The following is a 21,026-nucleotide window of genomic DNA, read 5'->3' as shown; positions in this document are numbered from 1 at the left end:
AGTTCATTTATTCGCGTACCGAGCGGAATTGCGATAACTCATTCTTGATTTATCGAATTTGAGGGAAACGAAGAATTGGATATGAACGGAACGAATGAATGCTAATAGACTCGAGGAGATGAAGGTTCTGATAAAAGGATACTGTTAAAACCAGAAACCACAACTTTCAAAGAATCAAGGCTGGTTCGACTTATACGAAACGAAGTTTCCTTCAGCTGAACCATAATACTCAGTTCTTTACATGTTCCAATGATTAACAAATTGTTAACCGATCACGAGTTAATGTTCAATGTTTGAAGTGCAGAGTAATACAGAATATTGCAAAATATTCAATGTTACGTAAAAGATACATTCAAAGTTTCATTTCAATTTAGTATGTATAAATAAATTATATCGACATTTATTGAAATTGTTTCACTCTCATATTTAATTACGGAATAATAACTAATAAAATCGCCGGTCAACAACGTTTAACCTGCAAGGCTATCAGCCAACGCTCGTTCCAGTGTTCACTTCCCAGTCCGATCGTCCCACAAATTCGCTAATCTGGATTTTGTTTACCGTTACAGGACCGGAGTAAGCGCGGCCCGCGAGACAAGAGTTCTGGATCATCGAGATAAAAGAGTTCCTCGTGGCTTGGAGAGAGAACTCGAATAAATATTCGAACAATACATGGGAACGTCGTCCTCCACGCTCTGTGAGGGCTGACGTCAGGCACAAAGACTTTGTCTGACCAGTTCATTCGCTTTTCTCCGCTGCAACCGTCCCGTCCCCCACCCGGGGCCATAAGCCATTTCCATCCGCCGTTCTTTCCGCTTCTTTCTCGTCTCACCGCGGCCGTTACGGTTACCGTTTTCCGCGGAACCGCGGCCACGATAGATCTTCCCTCTGACCTCTCTTTTTCCTTCGTTCCCCCGCCGTTCATTATCGTTCGCTTTGAAGCTTTAAGCAATTAATAGCGTAACGGAGATAACCCTTACTCGTTCTTGCGAACGCCCCGCTCGCTCGTGTTATTACGCTCCGGGGCTCCGTCTCCGCCCGGCATTCGGCGTAACGCGGGGAATATAATTACGCGTCGGTTTTAACACGGTACATCAGCAGCTAGAACTCCCGTGGGAATGTGACTAAATCGAAGAAGAGCGTTGCGGTATCGGGTTTACGTCAACGTGACAGATATTGAATTTTATAAAGACCATCTGGTGAATATTTACGTCGACTTTGATTGATACAATTACAGTGTGTAATCGTCAATTATGTATTTTTAAATCTCTTCCGAAATCTGAACGAACGAATTTTTCTGAAAACAGCGGAATAAACTGTAGAATAAATGTTTGTAAACTTAGTGTTAATGAAGCACAATTAACTTGAATGAATAATGAACTATGAAATGTATGATTGAGTATAAGGAACTGTTTCGTGCTTTCTTGTTCTGGAAGAATGTAATTTACTGTAGTTGCGATCGCGTGAAAGTGGATAAGAATAGAATTGAAGTGTTATCTCCTTTGAATATTACGATTAAGCCTCCTAAATGCAAGTTGAAAATTAAGCTACATAGAAGAGGTAGTCTCCATCACGTGGAAAATAATTCTCACGTGATCGAAGCTCTACCGTGTACAGTAGAATGTTTCTACAAAGAAATTTCAAAGGTTTCAGCACAAAGTAGGGTTTCACGTGTAGCATCCTGCGCGGAGAGGAATTTTCTCGGAACGACGAATCTTTCATTGATTTACCACCTCACGCTGCAGCGCACCTAGACAACGATTCCATTCTGCGTCGTTTCGAGGAATTTCGTAGCTCTGGGAGGGGTCTCGTAATCAATCGTCGGAAGAGAACGATCGTTATAAGTAAACCGTACATTTTCATACGTATACATAAAATATGAGTACAAAGAACACGACGAAACACGAAATGTAATAAAATTTTGTTGTATCTATGCACCGGAATTAAAGTACTCCAATTATTAAACGAAAAAACAGTTTAATTTCAGCCTCAAAATTCCAAGAAATTTTTTATTAGGTCGTTCCATAAATTACGTTGTTTCTCCTTTTACTTCATACGAGATTGTCTAATACCGTCCCTAAAATCGCATTAAAAAATTAATCGAAAAATGAGAAAGGGTACGTCGATGAATAGAAAAAGTGTAGATATCAACGCTAAAACTACCAGGCGGGTCAAAATAATCTATTCCTGATTTGTTCCTTCTGCAATTTTTAAAAAGATAACAGATGTTTCTCAAGGAAATTAATTTAGTAATACGCAAACCGAATTGTAAATCAATTAAAGTTGCAATAGATGCAATCTTGGAGTTTCTACAGGGAAATTTCAAAAGATAAATTTAACTGCTCGATAGTTAGCATAGAAAGGGGACATTAGTTATAGAATGACCTAATATTTACATAAAGACCCGCAGTCTGATTATGTGTATCGTCAGAGACACTTCTATTCCTCTTCTCTTTCCTTTCTTTCTTTATGGTCGGAGCAAAAGCATTTTCGACGTGCATCGGAGCAATTGGCTGAATATGTAAATTCGGTGATTTAGGTCCAGCGAAATTCATGATACGCTGAGCATACATTGCCGAGGCCGCGTCCGACTGATTGCATCAGGACCGTATTCTCGTATCGCAATTGCCGGCTCGATTCGTTACCGCTACAAGCCGCCGGGACGGACAGGTGCATAAGCAACTGGTATTCGCGATCGTTTTCGAGCCCGATAATATCCGACACCGGTAACGCGTCGATATATTTCTTCAATAATAGAACGCACAATGAACCAGGCCCGTAACAGATGGAATTCCGTAACTGTCTGGCGAAAAGCCGCCGCATCTGTTTTGCCTTTTGTGTCGCGTTGCCGGTAATAAAATACAATTAAGCGATTTAACTTTTACGAGCGGCCGCTTTCCACGTTTGGGAGACGACGCCGAGCCAGTTGTGTAATTTACACGGACGATACACAGTATTATAATTATACCATCGCAACGGTGATGTTAATGGCAGTATAAAATGGCGGTCGGTTACAGCGAAATTTATTGGGAGAAACGGAATACCCTGTAATGATGTCTTTGTCGTGAGACCCGGTGAATTAGAACAGTGAAATTTCGGAGTCAGATTGTCCTGTTTCAACGTTTGACGCTTGGAAATTGACGTTCGTGCAAATGTATCGAATAAACTAAATTTTATTCGGAACTACGAGATACGAAAAGATTCAAGGAATCGCTATAAGAAATCTTGATCTCTTCAATTATGTTGGATTAAAGTATCTTAAATTTATTATCTAAGGAAAGAGTACTGTAGTATGTGTAATCTACCGTGAATGAGCAAATTTCCAAGGAAGAAAATAAATGTTCTCCTTTTATCAGTCTTTATAGTTTACTTTCATAAAACCGCGACTTCGTGTGAACATCATGGCGCCGTTTAAGTTTGGGGTGGTATCTTCAAGAACACCTGCAAGACCTGAACCTGACCATCTGTGAGATCCCTTCTATTTGCCTCTCACGAACGTTAATATTCTCGGCCATGGGAAAACCTCTCGCCCATAAAACAGACAGAACTTTCCGACAAGCCAAATAAAAACACGATACAAAGTGTTACCAGCAAGACGGTCAGCAAATTAACGCAGCGCGAATTAGAGCCTCTGAAGAGTGCTGAAACGACGCATAAATAATTAAACCGGCCCAGTACGGCGAGTATGACACAGCAATTTCCTTTGTTTCCCTGTGTTTCGGGTGGAAGTAATTAACTAAAGTAGCTTACTAGTAAAGTTGAAATATTCATAAGCTAAAAGCGTTTACTTGAAGCTAAATACGTTCATATTTCCGAAATTCAATCTAAAATGTTTAACCCGATATCCTAAGCCAAGAGGTTATACGGATATAGCAGCAACGAATGCACGATGAAAACGAAAACGCAATATATGCGTCAGTAAGAGCGAAAGTGTTAACCTTTACGTTACGACATTCGATTATGCGCCACCACTGCATACCCATGTTGCACGAATCGACTTTAGTCCACGTTCTATTGGAATTATTCGCCTTCACTTCGAGATTCGACGATATTCTCGTATACATCAATTCACGTCTTGAATGAGATCCGAATTTTTCACCTCCAAAATTATTATATTTTAAGAATGGACGATGAAAGTAGGTAATTACACGATGCAAAAGTTGCTGAAGCACTGAGGCCTTGGGTTATATTAGGTCGTGCATAAGTTCGTGCCGTGGTGTGTTAATACTTCCAGCGTTATGTTTGCTAATCACAGAGCGACACGAATTTGAACTGCTTCTGAGTAATTAGTAGCAGGTATTCGGGAAGGACAGGTCGTGTAGTCATGACAATTTTATATTCAGTAAAACATGAGTTCATATGGTAGAAAAATAAACTTCCTGTAAAGTTATTCTTTTGTAGAAGAAAATCAGGAACGATTATTAATTATTTGGCGTTACAACTTTTATATTACACTATGATCAACTTAATTACATTATTAAACATTTTCATTCGACATCGGTTATCTTGTATGTTACAATTGTTTTCAAGTAATTCGAAAGCGTCGGTCATCAGTGACTGACATGGCGCTTGACGTGTTAATAAAATGAACGCACAGCGCGACATTCAATTGTCTAAGCACTTCTCAAACGAAATAAACAGAAACAGATTGAGAGATTATGCTTCCGCTGATCCAGGGTAAATCCTTCGCTGATGCGAAACGTATTGTACACCAGCACATGGCCCAGCGAGCGCGTGCCACGACAAAATTTTTATTTGCTCCGTACATAAACAGGACCGGTTTCTTAAGAGCCGTGGCTCTCTGTCTCGCTGCATGCCGTCTCAAGTCGGAGTCCCCATTAATGAGGTTCCCGTAGTACGCGTGTAAACGTGGCACGCGTTTTGTGTATCGCGGCGAGCAAAAGAAGAATGCATTCGAAATAGAACAGGGAAGTGGTTCTAAACCGAGTTCAGGCACAAAGGGGCTTCGAGTATCATTCATAGAGGACACGATCACTAATCAATTTCGTACAAAAACATTACACGTAAATTATTAATGAATTTTATACAAAAAAAAGAATATTTACACTTAACTCAGGTACCGAAGATACGATACAAGAAATCTATAAATAAGTGTAAATGAACTTCTACAATTGATTAAGCTTAATTTATTTCTGCGCTTAGAAAGCATAACACATTGTCTGCGTAGGATCTTTTTGATGCTTCCAACGAAATGGTTTTGGATTTGACTTCTGTCCTCGCCAGTCGGAATCACGCTTAATCCCATCACTGATATTCTCAAGCTCGTTCTCGCTGTCATAGATTCATGCTAGGCTCAGACTTTTTGCGTTTACCGCTGGAGGGCTTTTAGATTCTATTCCCGCGGAGTTCCCGCGTATTCAACGATTTCTATATATAGATCTTTTGTTCCACTACTTTTGAATGTCACTACGCTAGATACGGCCCGCATATTTCATACCGTGCCACCTTGACTGCGCGAAAAACAAAGAGCACGCCCGCTTTACCATCCTTTAAATGTAATGAGCAGAGCCGGGGGACAAAAGATTGAAAGTAGCAGTGGGACAAGTATCCGGCGACCTTGAAATTTACTCCAACAATGTGAAGCGCGGAATTCTTGATTGATTCTCGCTGCGTAGATTGTATATCGGTTGATTATAGATCGTTAGACTAATTAAAGGTTAATTGAAACATTAAGCACAAGGATTCCTGGTAAACAGAATTCTAGATTCTCTGTAAAATTGATTTTACATTCATTGGAAATTATTATTAACTGCTGGCTAGTTTCATAAAAATTCGCAATTAATTTAATGGACGATGGATGTGTTAATCATTCTAGTTTTCCCGATGTAATCGTATATGAAGAAACTTAATAGAGAGTACATCTGAATAAGAATGCAAATGTTACCTCGAACCAAATTAAATCAATAATGAACCGTTGGATAATTTATCAAGAGAAAACATGTTGTTCCACATTTCAGCTTTCTACCACGATCTGGCAAGTAATTGCAGAGAAAATTTGGGTTACAAGGTTTTGAAAAATTTCTGATAACCCGCAGCTACGTTCGGCCACATTTTTTTTAACTTTTTAAATGAAAATCCAGGAAATTAATATTCTGAAATCCAACGAGGCTACGATTTCTCGTCGAATCTTATTTTCCTATAAAATTTCTTATTAAGCAAGTCTAACTCGATTACATCTTTTATTAAGCTTACCGCTCTACTTTACGTCTCAACATTTGAACTCGTTCTCACGTATCACCGGATTTTCCTATAACATCAAACCAGCAACGCGCATCGAATTTCTTTCCAGCAAATAAATTTCCACGGATTGCACAATCCTCAAGTATGTCAAGTGTACCAATGAGTAACCTACCATTCCCTCATTCCGCTGGCAGTTCCTTGTAAGTTCAAACCCTAATTACCACAATTATCCAGTAAGAGATAAGCCGTAAAAGAACGAAGGCATCCAACAATAATGTAATATTCATACCTCGTGTTCTCAATTTCATTAATAATTAATCGACAAACAATAATTAAAAAAGCCGGTAGATTCCATATCAATGCCTTTTTCATTCCGTCTTAAATTCACAATATTCCCATAGTCTCCGACATTTCGTTCATCTTTCGGTACCGCGGGGAATTGTTTCGCCGGTATGAAAAAATAAACGGGACAAAGGAACTGAAGTTTTACGAGGCGTACGTGATGCCGTCGAATTTCTCTCGAAGGAGAACACGTGGCTGGCATTTGTAATGCTCGACGCAGGGAGGAAGCGGAGGGATAGAGGCTGAGATGAAACGAGGCAGAGGGGCGGAGAGGGAATCTACATGGCGGTGTCTATTAACTAGCTAGCGAACCTGGTATTAACCATGCAGTTTGCCTTGATCCTGAGCCACTTACAATTCGAAGTGATACACGCGCATCGATCGTATTTCCGCGGCGTTGCGCTTTCAGCGCTTTGAATTCGCTGGCGGGCCCCCTCCGGCAATGGCGCTCCTCGTTTTTCAGTAGATCACGGTGTATCGTAAAAGCGAAACAAGCATTCGCCGGGTCGGGCCGGTCCGGCCCGGTTAAAAAGCCGAGCCACCAATGGCAGCGTTAACTTTTCGACTGAATAGAGAACATGTTACAAGCGTAACCGCGTTACCCGCAGCAACCAGCCCCGGCCCGTCCGGATACAAGAGTACTAACAGCCCAGGGCTTTGAAACGGGCTAGCATCAAACGGGCCTCGGGCGGACACGTACAACAAAAATGATAGAACGAGCGATCTCGAACCGGAGGCTGGACGTAAAACCGTCTCTAGGCCTTTCGGTTCCAGCCCGTTATGTCCTTTCTGAATGCTACCCGCCCCGATGCGCTCTCCCGCGCGCTGCTGCGGACACGGACTCGTCCCACGAGTTCCCGAACTGCAGTAATCTCTGGCATTCGAGAGCCGGCGAGGCAAATTGCGGCTCGAAGAACAATATTGGAAGTAAATTGTCCCTTTGAGCCGGGAAACGAAAGAAGTTCGAATCTACGGACCGACTCGATTATTGGATTAATGCATCGAACGGCGGAATTTGATTGCACGATCGACACGAATTTCGGTTCGCAATGTCAACTGTGTTGAGTTCCGGTATTGCGGTGTTTCTCGTTTCTGAGCACGGAGATGGGATTGCTTTGGCAATTTGGATCTTTGAGAACCGCAGTTTTGGAAATTTGATTTTTCAAGTGAAATAATATGGATATGCGGCTTGTATCGGTGGGTCTGTCTAGATTAATATAAAATTTAAATGTTTGCTTCACGAGCATAGAAGAAGTTAAGTGATCAAATTATGTTGGGAAATTGTTGTCGATGAAATTACTGAAATAAATTGATCGAAGACCAAGGGAAACAAAGTTTGCATCTCTCGATCATTTTATCAGCAGCGCAACGCTGCGACTAACTACCTTAATTATTCAAGGAACTAAAAAAATCGATCTGGGTAAATACTTCGAGGAACAGGGTCGAACTGATACCAATCTGATTAGCGTAATAACAACGAATCCTCGAGTCCCTCGCAAACTCAATAGCAACACCGACGAAACGACGTAATTGTTTTCGCAAAGGGTACAGCTCGCAGCCGCAAGCCTCCCACGCCATTAGATGGCTATCACTGTGTCTTCGGATCCCTGATGAATGTTCCAGCCAGCTGACGAAACGTCGCAATTACTTTCCGAAAGGATCTACACATCCGCAATCCCAGTTCATCGATAGATGAGTATCAAACTGCTTTTAGACCCTTGTCAAAGTTAACAGTTGATCGACGAAACGTTGGAATTACATTCTAAAAGCATCAGATATCGATTATACAAACAGACAGAAAGATTTTCTACGTTGCTACAAAGATAAACCGACAAACAAAAGGAATTTCTTTGTTCGAAGCTTCGATTTTGGGAAAAGGTCTTTTCAAATAATACCCACTATCATCTGAAACAGAATAATTTCAAGCCTTCTTTTTTAGCTTTTTTCTGTACGTAAAGTAACCTTCTTCTAGCTTGCACCACCAATCTTAACACGTTGAGTGTTAATGAAAATATTTAATAACGCAACTAAGTTGATAATTGTGTAATGCGAGGATTGTAACGCCAAATAATGAATAATTCTTCCAACTTTTCTTTGCTAGAATAGAAACACTTTACGGGAACACGGTCAAGATTTTCGTAGCGCTTAACGTGTTAACATGCTACAAGCAGAACGAAGTTAATAGGATCGCTAAAATAACTAGAAACGTTAGGTAAATGGGAACACCTTCCTCTATTCTTGGTCGACATACTGAGAAAATGTGTAGGTACAATTAAACTCCTTGCAAAAATAAAACGACCGGCGACAAGGAAGAATCTTCAACGCAACAAATATTTCTTAAAATCCATCGCTAAAACATTCACTAAACCTCCTACAAAACATTTGATCGTCGTGCTCGGCACATTAGATCATAAACAGTTAAAGCGAATCGTGTCAACAGAACCTGTCCAGGGAAACGTCTAAAAACAATTGCTCCTTTTCGCAGTTCCTTTCACACGTTCTCTCCCCCTTACTTCCTTTCACCCTCAATTAATTCGCATTCCCGGCGCGGTTAGTTGTCGCGCAATAAACTCAGACTTTACAATCATCGTTTTATGACGCGATTAAACATTTGCAAGTGAGGCTCGAGCGAACCACGTTCCCCCGTCCTCGTCACCTACGCGTCAGTCGGTTTTATCGGCGAAACTTCATCCGCGGAGTGGAGTCATCCACGTGATTCACGATCACGAGTGGCCCGAGTCAATCATCGCGAGGGCGATCAACGTGACACCGAATGTAAAAAAGGGAAAAGGGGGAATTATAACAGCAACGACAATAACAACGAAGTGACAACGAGAAAAAACCGATCGAACTGGTACGGGAAATCGGTCGTGCAGCGCGCAAGCGGATTCTTCTTGATCTAGCGTCTTTCTTCGATACCAAGGACCATTTTTACCTTTGTGGGTGGAGTCCTGGACGCCGAAGAGGGGAAGCGAGGTAACGGTTCCGCTTTCCCTACGGTTTATTGTGCGAGTTAGGAGAAACGTCTCGCATTGTCCGGACTAGCTGGCGCGGTTCCCTTTTTCTCTCCGAGAAAAGAAATACATTCGGTCTGTTCTTTAATCGACCTTGACCGTGGCTTGCTCGATATCAACTGCAATGGCGGCAGCGGTCGCGGCTTCGCGAGCAGACACATTTTCCATCCCCGGGAATCTTTATGCAGCCTTTGCGCGTAGACCTCGTCCCGGTGACGTTTTCGGCGAATCGAACGATACATCGGATAAACCACGTATCCGCGGCCAGAGTGGAACGAACCGTGAGAATCGGACGATTCGGACGATTCGCGCGTTACCTTGAGAACGAGGTACACACTCGAATGGAGTACGCGGCTGTCGTGACGCAACAGTAACTCGCCGCTTTTAGCTGGAGCGCTCGGCGGGCTTGCAAAACGAGGAACGGAATGTGGAAATCGCTTTCGGAGCGACACTAGGTGCACGGTGTAAGTAGCCACCGTTGCGAAATCATGGCCGCGCGATTTGTAGGCGTTTAAGGGAAATCATAGGAGTAGAAAGTGATTGCAGCGATCGGTCGTTAGGGAGCTAATATTTGCACGGTATTCTTTATTGGCTGGTGTACCTTTTGGATAATTTATCGGCTTACAAGCTACTTTGTAAGTACATTTACGTGTTTGACTTTTGGACCGTGAACGGCCATGAAGGTGTAAAACGAATGAAATTAATACGGTCCATATTCTGCTGTCATAAATGTTAATATCATGTAGCTCGTGTTAATAGAGATATCATGGCTCAATGAAATGCAAGTTGATCGAATGGCCAATACAGAGTTGAATTATTAAATACCGATGATTACAGGATTGAAATGGCACGGACTGAAGTAAATATAGGTACTCTGATAACAATTTTCGGTGTTCGTACAGCGAGATGCAGATTGAATATTTTTGGAAAAACGGTTTTATCTCGATGTGAAGTTTTAGATGAATTTAATTGGAAAGATCCAACGAAATTGTTATATATTATTTGAACCATCCGAGAATATGGATTACATGTGAAGTGCTTCTGAAAACTTAATTGAATATTTGAATAGAGAACATTTGAAAATGGTGGTGAAGCTGGATCTGAGTGAAAAGATAGAAATTAACAGTGTAGATTTCTGGAATAGACAAACAGGGTTCAGATATTCTCGGATTTCAACATTCAAATGAAAAGTACAGGCTGACAGTACCACTGCGGAATTGTACACTATTGATCCAGCCGTGTGACGTTGAATTTTGCTCTCAGATGAAAAGCCTTTCTTTAGGAAAATTGTAGAACGATCCCTGTTCGTTAGAATATAAGCGGAAACGAATCATGAATAATGCTGGTCGTCTAAATTTGCAGAATTTATAAACGTGGCAAATGGAAATGGTTCTTAAGAATAACAGTATCAATACGAAATTGGCAAAGCTTGATATTGGACAATTGGTGATAACTTTCATTTGATCACTATAATACAATCAATATGGGAAATCTATGATAAAATTGTAATTAGCATGTATGTTTGTAATTAAAACGATCTTACACTTGACCTGACCTCTAATTATAATAATTTCACACCTTTCTAATTTATTTAAATTTCACATTATATCGTAGAATATTTTAATTATGCAAATTCAACAAAACCCTAAAAGTACAGAACAGGCGATAATGATCCACTTATAAATCGTTGTTTTCTGAAACGATAAAAGCGTTTTCATGAGAAACTATTTAATTAAGCTAAAATTGTCTATAATTTTAATTTTATGTTAAATTACTTTTACGCAAAATGTCACATTGAAAAATCATACATTTGCAAATTAATTTACCAATTTTTTAGTGATTCATTGAAATGCTGATATATCACTAATTAAAAAAAGGGTTTAATCAAAATTAATGAAGGCCAGAGTTAGTTCTGACGTCAGTGTAAAACTTATTCATTAACGGAGGTATGATTCATTAACGCCGACTCGACGTTCACAAATAAGGAGCAGTTCTCGATGGAGTTTCAGGCTCGCACCAGTAGAAATTCTTTCGCAAACACGAAAAGAAAAACTTAAAAATTTTAAATATGAAAAGGAAAATAAATTCTTCAGATGCTCACAAGAATTCAAATAAAAATTCTCTTTCAGAAGAATGACAAAATTGAAATCTAAAATAACTAAAATTCATTTAATTTTAATCACTTATTCAAATAAAAACTAAGCCAACATAAAACGAGAATTAACAAGAAATAATTAGTACTTAAAGCCAATGAAGTTCTTTCAAATCAGAATAATTTTTAATTGAAAACAGAACCATAGAAAATTATGTCGACTTTCAATGGTAATTAAATTCACTTGGAAACAATTAACAGTTTGCTGAAAATGAAATAATTTTTTGAGAGATTTAAATAAATCAGCGATACTGTATCGTGGGGCTATTGGCGGTTGCGAAAGGTCAACTTGATCCGTGAGTCGCTATTGGAGCAGTACCTTGCCATGAATTCCAATTTGCACGATTAATTGTAACGAAACTAACCTTCTCGGGGTCACAATTCTCAGCGAAAAACATTTCTTAATTGAAAATCTGCTGTCAGCGTGGTACAACGTTAGTATCCGAGTTTGTTTTTCAACAAAAAACACACGCAACCACATTTTTAAGGGAATAATAGCAACTGTGGTAAACTTTTATATAATAATTGCAAACTCATCTACGACACGCGAGGAAATTAATTTTCACTCTGCCATATTATACGTGTTTCCAAGTTTAAAGATCATATCTCTGTTTTAATGTTAATCTAGCGATAATTAACGCCTTACTGTTTCTATGAAAAGCACATGTACACTACAGTATTCTACTTTCATCTCTTTTAATGAATTCAGCAATTAAATTTCTACAAATATTATACCCCACATGGGTAAATATTTTGAACATTAAGATAAAACAGTATAGAAGAGAGTCAAAATAAAAAATTTCCATAAAGCAAAATACCATTTATCAAATGAGATCATATGTAATTTTCCGAGGATAAAACATGACCCAGTAATTATACTGACTTCACTAATCTCTCAAACAATAATTCGAAAACGAAATAGTTGACTATTATTCAATAATTACTCCAACTTCACTGTAAGAATCCAGGTAAAAGACGTGAGGAAACCAAAATGATCATCCTTAAAGCATATAAAGAGGAAAGCGTAACCTATAGTTTACTATTATTTAATAATTACTCCGACTTTACTATAAGAACCCACGTGAAAAACGTGAAAAAACCAAAACGATCATCCTTAAAGCATATAAAAAAGAAAGCGTGACCAATCCACGAATACAGCTCAATTAAGCTAACAATCGCGAAACGAGAGAACAATTTATTCCACAAAAAAGGGAAAAAAAAACCAAAAATGTCGACCACTTCTAGTGATCCTGATTAAGGTGCCTACGTAAACGGCCCGCGAGCCACGAGCGAACACATAGTTGATGGCGTTCCGTCCTTCGAGCGGAAAGAATTAAAAGATTGACCCCCGCGAAACAACGGGACAATTCAATGTCCGGGGCAATTCAGCCATCTCTTTATTTCGCGCCGGGCGAATCCCAGCGACGATAAATCTTCACACGGCGCGAAGAGCGAATCGATATCGGTGGCAATTAATCCCCGCGGAAAAGGGAAGGTTAAAACGAAAATAGCGGGGAAGAGGCGCGTGCATAATCGGTAGGACCTCGAGCGCCCAAATATTTGCATCCGTTTAAAGCGTTGACTGCCAGGGTTGTCGCTGGTGATCGCGCTTCTGAATTGCTTGGAAACAATTGCAACGCGTAAGACGACCGACGTCGAATAAAAATGTTTAACAATTTGTACTGCAAAAGCATTTCACCAGAAATACTCCAAATTTTCTGATGAGATAGAAACAATATTTTTGAGAAACTTAATCATATATAGATTAAGAAACGAAGTTCTTTTTATTTCAACTTGCCACATATTGATTCATGATTCAAAGGTTAATATTGAATATAATTTTCTCTAATTTTCTATGCATTACATCAAATGGCCACTTAGAGTGTATAGAGTGCCATTGGAGTGCAGAAGGTTAATAATTGTCCCTAGAATATTTTTTAAAAGCTCAATCATACGTAGATTAAGGAACAAAATTCTTTTTATTTCAACATGCCACGTTTCAATGCACGATTCAAAGTTTAATACTGAATATAAAGTTCTCCAATTTTCTATGCATTGCATCAAATGGCCACTGAGGGTGGCCATTGGAGCCCCGAAGGTTAATAATTGTTCCTACCTAAATATTGTTCCTTGTCGCCACGAAATGAGAGGCGTTATGTAAAACAGTGGAGATTTTCGTGGCAGTTACCGTGTTAACGGTTCATCAATGCCGTCGAATTTCGGATGGCCATGATATTTTTAACTCGCGGAATAGGCCGCCACGGTCTATTCTCTTCCCGCGTCCGTTATGCATATTCCGCGGGGGGTTCGAACCGTCGCCTCGTCCGTTGATTTAATAATACGTAGACGGGAAACAAAAGCGGAATCGATAGGAGAGAAAGGGGGGCAGAGCGCGGGGGGTGGCACGGAACACAAGGCGAACTCTCAAAGCCCTTATATTCCGTGCGTAATGCGATTGGTGCCAATTAAACGGGCTCGTTAGAGCGGCCACCGGGAGCGCTACGCTATGCGGAGGAACCGCGCGACTTTGTAAAAATTCCGCCGTCGTCCGGGCGAGCCAAAGCGCGTGAAGAACACTCGCGACACAATTAATTCACGGGTAGCTGCGAATGAGAGGAACGCGGTATACGGCCCGCGTGTTACTATCGAGAGGGTAATGAAAAGAAGAAAGGAAACGTCGCAGAAAACGCGGCGGGAGATACCGAATCATCTAGAGACTTAGCCGATTACCGCCGGTCACTCTAGAGCAACGAGCGAGTGATTAAAGGAAACGAGTTTCATTAAAAATCAGTCTTACTGTGGCGGGGCTTGCCCTTAAGGCTCCCCGTCGAACCGTAAAGTTTCAGCGGCGATTTACGATCCATCGGGTAAGTGTAAAATTCTATTGCGCGCGCGATTTAATCCGCTCGTTGCGGTTTAAATGTCAAACTGTTGAGCGGCAAGCAAGACTCCTCGGTGTAGATTTCGAGTGTCGCGCGGGGGGTGCTCGACAGATAGATTCACAGGAAGTGGAATGATAATGGGATGACAACGTGAAGAGAGACGAAAAACTAGAGATACGAGTGTCGGGTTATTGCGAGGGTGCACGTCCGTTGTTTAATCGGGGGGAAAAAAGGGGATATGACCGACGCGTTGCGAGACATCTCATTGATCCGGGGGACGAAATTTTACGCATTGACGGATCCGTGGCCGTGACTCGGCGAGCGAAAGCGCGGCCGGGTGAAATAGTAACGCGGGATTCCTATCGAATAGCGGTCCCGGAATTACGTGGATGCGAGGAATAAAGGAGAACGAGGAGGCAGAAGGGTGCGGTAGACATGTTAGACCGAAAGTGACAAGTCTCACCTTGTCTGAGGGTATGTTGCGCGAACTCATCGTAGATGGTGACGAGGGGGTGTCGTGAGGAATCCAGAGGCCGTCTGTGATCTGACCCAAAGCCGTGTTTCCCGAATGGCACAGGTATTAACAAACGGCGACAGCAGCGAAAAGCCAGTGCGACGCACTTACTCGATGAAAACACACTCACGCACAGCTCACTATTCCGGGACCATTTCGGCCCGAGCCCTCGCTGCCCGATCACTCACTCCGACACCTGTCGTTACTTGTACATGTCGGGCGCGAAGTATTTGGGTAACATCTTGTAGATAACGAACGGAATACGCTCTCTATGTTTGCACCGCACGCACCCACCGTCCCAGTCTCAGAGCCAAACACATAAAATGGCGAACCTGAGACGATGCAGCCTTCTGGCCGAGCTTCGGTCACAGAGTACACGATGGACTAGTCGATCCCGTTCGATGCTCTCGACAGGTGGCAGTGGGAGAAGCATTGCCAACGACATCCACGGCAAATGGGGGAACTGAACATTGAACTGTCGTAATTTTGACGTGTGGACGAAGCTTGTTACAAGTATACAAGGTGTCTAGAATAAAGTGTACTGTGAAGTGAGTTTTTTTTTTAAATTCATTGAAATTTGGAACATATTTTGTGTTTGGAATTTCAATAAGTTGGATTATTGAGAGGATATTTCGTTCGTATTCTTAGTTTTCATCGGGGAACCTTTCGATATTATAGAAACATTTAACATGGAACACATTTTGTGTTACGGAATCATAAATTTTGAATAGGTTACACATTGTCCTTCAGTGGGTGCTTTTGTTTATGTTATGCGTTTATTTCTCAAGTATTCTTGTTATTTTGTTACTGTGATATCAAGAGCAAATTAACTGATAGTAATTGTAATTAGTGAAACTGTGAACACTACCTTATGTTGGTGCATTAATACATAACCTCGTCGGTGACCCTAAAGTTTTGACAGTTCACGAATGATAGATTATATTGCTTTGTTTTAATATTCACTCGCATGTAATCCGGGGATTATGTATAAAGTTATGTACTTCATGTATATTTGACGCACAATGCAATATCTGTGATAAACTTTTTATGAAAGTAAATGAAAAAATGTCCGCAATTATAGATGATAAAGTGGTTGCAGGAGCGCAATCCGCAAATGTTGTCAAAGAAGATCCGATTGTTGCTCTGACGGTACATATACGGATTTAATTTTAATATTTATGCAATAAACAAGTTTCGATTATAATAGTCCTCCAGTATGTTATGAAAGTTGTCGTTTATTTCATCTTTTAATAATTCTCCTAACTTTTGTAGGAGAAAGTAAATGCTTTGTATTTTTTTCGAGATCATTATTTTGAAAATCGCCCTATCGAAGAAGCAATTAAAAAAAATGGTGACATAGAGAAAGAAATGAAAGATACATTAAATAAGTTCGATGAATGCAAAGGATATGAGATTGACGGATCACGTGCAAGATACTATTATCTGAAAGGAAAAGCCTTAAATGTTACAGAGTGTTTTGTGCCTCAAGCAGAAGAGTTATTAACTAAAGCAGTAAAATTAGAACCTAATTTAATAGAAGCATGGAACGAATTAGGAGAATGTTATTGGAAAAACGATGATATTCAACAAGCAAAAAATTGTTTTGTTGGTGCTTTACGCCATGTAATACTTTCATACATTTATATTTATTAATTTTTTATCTGTATGTATTGTTATCATAAGACAATAATGTATATTATAGGGTAGAAATAAAGTATCTTTAAGAAATCTATCTATGGTTCTTAGACAGGAACCAGTTTCTAATAATGAGCAACGAATACAAAATATACAACAGGGAATGGAATATGCAAAAGAAGCAGTTGGTCTAGATACTACAGATGGTACTTCCTGGGCAATTTTAGGAAATGCCTATTTGTCTTCCTTTTTTACAGTAGCACAGAACCCTGCAACATTACGTTGTTGCATGTCAGCTTACCTGCAGGCAGTAAGTTATTTAAACAGCAATGTATTCATAAATTTCTAAGTCTATCAAGACTATAACAAATTCCATTTTAGGAGAAAGATATTGTAGCTGGAAGTAATTCTCATTTATTTCATAATAAGGCAGTGGTAGGTATTTTATCATATGTAAATATAGTACACAGATTCACAATTGGTCTTATACGAATAAATGACTATGTTAGGCTTTGAAATACCAAGAAGAATACTCTGCAGCACTGCAATCATTTGAAAGAGCAATGTTATTAGATCCACTATGGGACACACCACGCACCAAAAGAGATGAACTATTGCAATATTTAAAAGATGTACAAAATTTAGTGAACAATAATGGCAGAGTAAAACCAAAGAGATTGTACCAAATGATACGGGTATACAGAATTTTGTTATCATTGCATTTCTCCGTAGATTTCATAAACTTAACATATGATTTTGGTATATGTTCATATTTATTAATTTCTGGTTGAATGCAGGCATTGGATATTAAACATTTGGGACCATATAAAGGTGGCTCTTTCACATCTGGTCAGAAAACTGTGAAATTAGACTTAACAATGCTGAAAGATTTATCTGCTGGTGCGAATCCAGAGAAAGTTGTATTTGGGAAAGTAGTATGTTGGATACAAGATACAGATTGTGTACCTTTGTAAGGATATTTCCCATTATGTTTAAAGAAAAAGTAACAAATGAGAGATAGTATTTATTATATTAATTAATAAATACATAACTTTTTAGCGCTTTTTGTCTGGTTGATGAAGAAAAAACGTGTATTGCTGTAACAGTATATAATCTGGCTAAAGATCGTGGCGTTACCGTAGGAGATTCTGTAGCTATACCTGAACCTTTTGTTATCCACCAGAAGTTTTCTTATCTTAATAATGTTGGTATAATACAAACACATTGCTGAGATTTTACAGTTAAATACAAATCTCTAATGATGTGTCTTTTTCCAGGACTTTGATTTCAAATCTATACGAGTTGAAACACCAGTAATATTAGTTGTCAATGGCAGAAAACTAGGTAAAGAGCAACAAGCCTCTGCAAAATTCCACACTTTCAAAAAAACTGACTGAGCCCAAATTCTTAAAAATTAATAGTGAAACACTATTGACACCGAGATTATTCCGTGATCGAAACAACAATTGAAGTGGTATTTGAATTTTAAACTCAAGTATTAATACATTCGTAGAGATAAATAATCTTCTGACAGTCAATATCGCTGAAGATTGGCGAATATATTTGTATTGTTGAGCGTTTGCTTAGGAGGATATCGTTCAAGTTGCAGACAATTAAATTTTAAAAAAGTTTTACATAGTTTGTTTTTTACATGAAAATTCATGTCACGTAAGTATTGTTACGTTTTGTTTATAATATATTAACTAATACAGACATCTCAAGGACCTGAAATCTTTTACGCGATAAGTTATTTCAACGATTTTTTTCTCAAAATATGACATTATCCTGTTTTTGATAGTAAGTTATTGTATATGCCTGTAAGATTTTATCAAAACCAATGAGGTAAGGTTCTCAGGTCCTATCTTCAAGAGTCAATTACATTATAATTTACATAAAGCACAGATGAATTACATATAAAAATACTGACTTTTACAATACACTTTTGTGTACTTTTCAATCTAAGAAAAATGTTCGTTGCAATGGCATTAATATAAAACTTCTTGTAAAATTTGTGTTGTGCTCTCACTACTTTCACTATAGTAAGTTTCTTGTATAATGTGGGGGGGGGGGGGTCAAAAACTTACGGAAATATTAAACTTAAGAATAACGCATAACATTTCACTTTCAATCAAACTAACTAACTTTAACATAAGTTCCATTCATCAGTCATCTCACCGTGCCAATAAAATAAATTTTGACTTTGTAAGGAATATACACACTAACATTCTGTTTATTCATACTCGATATTTATATTGATTTACTTCAATTCTACTAGAAACGTCCATGACTTTTAAAGTCTCAAATTAATCGCGAAACGCGTACTGTGTATATTTACTTTCACATAAATTGGTTCCTCAACTAAATTTCTCCACGCTCGAGAAATGTAGTCAAACTCAATACAAAAAAGAAAAACGTCGCGAGTCTTGTTTCTTCGTTTATCGAAGTACCCTCCGAGATTAACTGTATTAAAGCAATACGTCTACTATCTAGAACATAACAAAATCAGAGAAACAAGACGTCGCTTATTTTTCAGTCAAGACACTTTTGCGAAAAATGCTTGTGATATATTTAAAACGTTTGTATAAAAATGTTTTCTATTATCGATTATAATAATAAATACTTATTTATAACAACATGATAGTTGGTCGTTTCTCTACTACATCCTAGTATCCGTTCGACGGAAAACGGTAGTGAACTTTCGAAGTGGATCTCGATTGACAGCGACCCAGAGAACTGTGATGCCCCTTCGCGCTACAGGCGATTGCTCCTTGCTGGAAGTCATTGATACTTTCTCATTCATTTTCTAAATGCATGGACATCGTTGCTTCCCATGGGCGAGTCGGGTCACATAAGTGAAACGAAGCTGTACCAATTGTTCGTATGCTTCTTTTCGCAATGGTACACTTCACATGTTCACTTCCCATAACTTAAAGTAATTATCGATCACCTCGAGGAACCATTCGCGTCGCTGAGTATCGTTGAAGATGGGAGCCAACGTTCGTAATTGCAGCTGCAACAACGCCTCGTTACCAAGAAGTTCGTCGAGTTTCTTCAATAGCGTCGCATCTCCGTGCAATTTCAGCAAACTAGCGTGTGAGAAAAGGTAATATTGATTCCGGAGCTGTTCCACTGCCCATGCTTCAACGGTACGGTTCCCGCTCGCTGCCTGAATCGCGCCGATATGCTCGGCGTACCACGGTGAAAAGTAATTGCTTAACTCGAGATTCGATAGGTTTGCGACGCCGCCTGTCTTCAAACGCTCCTTTATGCGAAGGTACGCTTGAGGCGTGTAGACAAACACCTGGAACAATCATTTCAATTGTTATCGACTTTCAAGATCCTGTTACTTAGATATATTCCAGTTACTTGAATGAATCAATTGCTATCAGAATTTAAAATTTAGAAGGTTTACGTAGCCTCACCTTTATGGTATAGATCAATATAAAAAAAATAATTGTGGTGTGAATAATTTTCCGTAGTCAACGTTAAACAATATGACTATTTGGAAATTGATTTGCACAAGAGTATGCTGAAGCATTTAAATATTAAGTATTCATGAATCTTAAATCTTCTACGAGACATCTAAAGATAAAATGATTGGTATCGCTAGTCCCGGATAAACTACGTAAACTTCGGAAGGTGAATATTGATTATAGGAATATTACCAGGATATCTAACTTCATCGCTAGACGTAGTTTACGCTGACAAAGACACATAATTAACAAAATATCGGATTCTCAAGTTGCATCGTGAATTTCAATTACTCGATTGCGATGATGCAAAGCATTGTAGATGCTGCGAGCCCAACAGTTCCCGAGCGCAACATCCATCAGGATCTTTTAACGATGGAAGATAAACATTGCGATTCACACTCTGCAATAGCTCTAAATCACGTTGAGCAATCTTGTCGTGCAAGCAGTTTAACGATCTTTGGGTGCGCACTTACCAGGAAACGGTTTGCGGATACTGTTCGTGAAATATGTACAGGCACTTGCGAAAGCTAAGCGTTCTATATAGACTAACGTTCGAGCTTACTCAAATATATCACAGAAAACAATAAGAAAAATTCAGTTCTACTGAAGCGTTGGTCACATTTAATCTAACAGAACACCTAAGTATTGCAATATTTGGAAAGAGAAAAGAATTTTCTGCTAATAACATACATTCTTAATTTTAATAAGGTAAAAGTATCGAGGACTACAATCACCTATCGTGAATAATACCGAAGCTATTCACAATCAACCGTTCACATGCAATTAAAAACTAATTGGTAAACCATTCTCGAA

The 21,026-nt window shown here is 39.3% G+C and overlaps 3 protein-coding genes across 8 annotated transcripts in view; 1 reads left to right on the top strand and 2 right to left on the bottom strand.

Annotated features, from left to right (window-relative positions):
* UBL3 (ubiquitin like 3) overlaps positions 1–15,490 on the bottom strand; it is a 125,149-nt gene extending 109,659 nt beyond the window's left edge. The window contains exon 1 of the mRNA XM_031982942.2: positions 15,055–15,490. Within this exon, the coding sequence (XP_031838802.1) occupies positions 15,055–15,084 (30 nt within the window). The 5' untranslated portion in view covers positions 15,085–15,490. The remainder of the gene's footprint in view (positions 1–15,054) is intronic.
* Positions 15,491–15,533: 43 nt separating this feature from the next.
* On the top strand, positions 15,534–19,373 carry LOC116429701 (tetratricopeptide repeat protein 5). 3 transcript variants are annotated; one of them, XM_076371654.1, is made up of 9 exons: positions 15,534–15,653; positions 16,187–16,254; positions 16,378–16,728; positions 16,808–17,050; positions 17,122–17,175; positions 17,250–17,435; positions 17,538–17,710; positions 17,800–17,944; positions 18,018–19,373. In XM_076371654.1, the coding sequence occupies exons 3-9, from the start codon at positions 16,474–16,476 to the stop codon at positions 18,135–18,137; spliced, it is 1,176 nt and encodes a 391-aa protein (XP_076227769.1). In that variant the 5' UTR covers positions 15,534–15,653; positions 16,187–16,254; positions 16,378–16,473; the 3' UTR covers positions 18,138–19,373. The 3 variants fall into 3 exon arrangements, with proteins under 3 accessions (XP_076227769.1, XP_031838801.2, XP_031838800.2); XM_031982941.2 differs by having other exon boundaries at positions 15,603–15,653; positions 15,837–16,254; XM_031982940.2 differs by having other exon boundaries at positions 15,603–15,653; positions 15,754–16,254.
* Positions 17,745–21,026, bottom strand: part of tsl (membrane-attack complex domain containing protein torso-like) — a 29,122-nt gene continuing 25,840 nt past the window's right edge. For all 4 annotated transcript variants that reach the window (XM_031982842.2, XM_031982843.2, XM_031982841.2 and 1 more), the window contains exon 3: positions 17,745–20,041. In XM_031982842.2, coding sequence (XP_031838702.1) covers positions 19,646–20,041 — 396 coding nt within the window. In that variant the 3' untranslated portion in view covers positions 17,745–19,645. The remainder of the gene's footprint in view (positions 20,042–21,026) is intronic.

Source organism: Nomia melanderi, chromosome 10 (assembly GCF_051020985.1).
Source record: "Nomia melanderi isolate GNS246 chromosome 10, iyNomMela1, whole genome shotgun sequence".
Classification (NCBI taxonomy): domain Eukaryota; kingdom Metazoa; phylum Arthropoda; class Insecta; order Hymenoptera; family Halictidae; genus Nomia; species Nomia melanderi.
The sequence above is the reverse complement of the archived record's forward strand: the minus strand, read 5'-3'. Positions and strand labels throughout refer to the sequence as shown.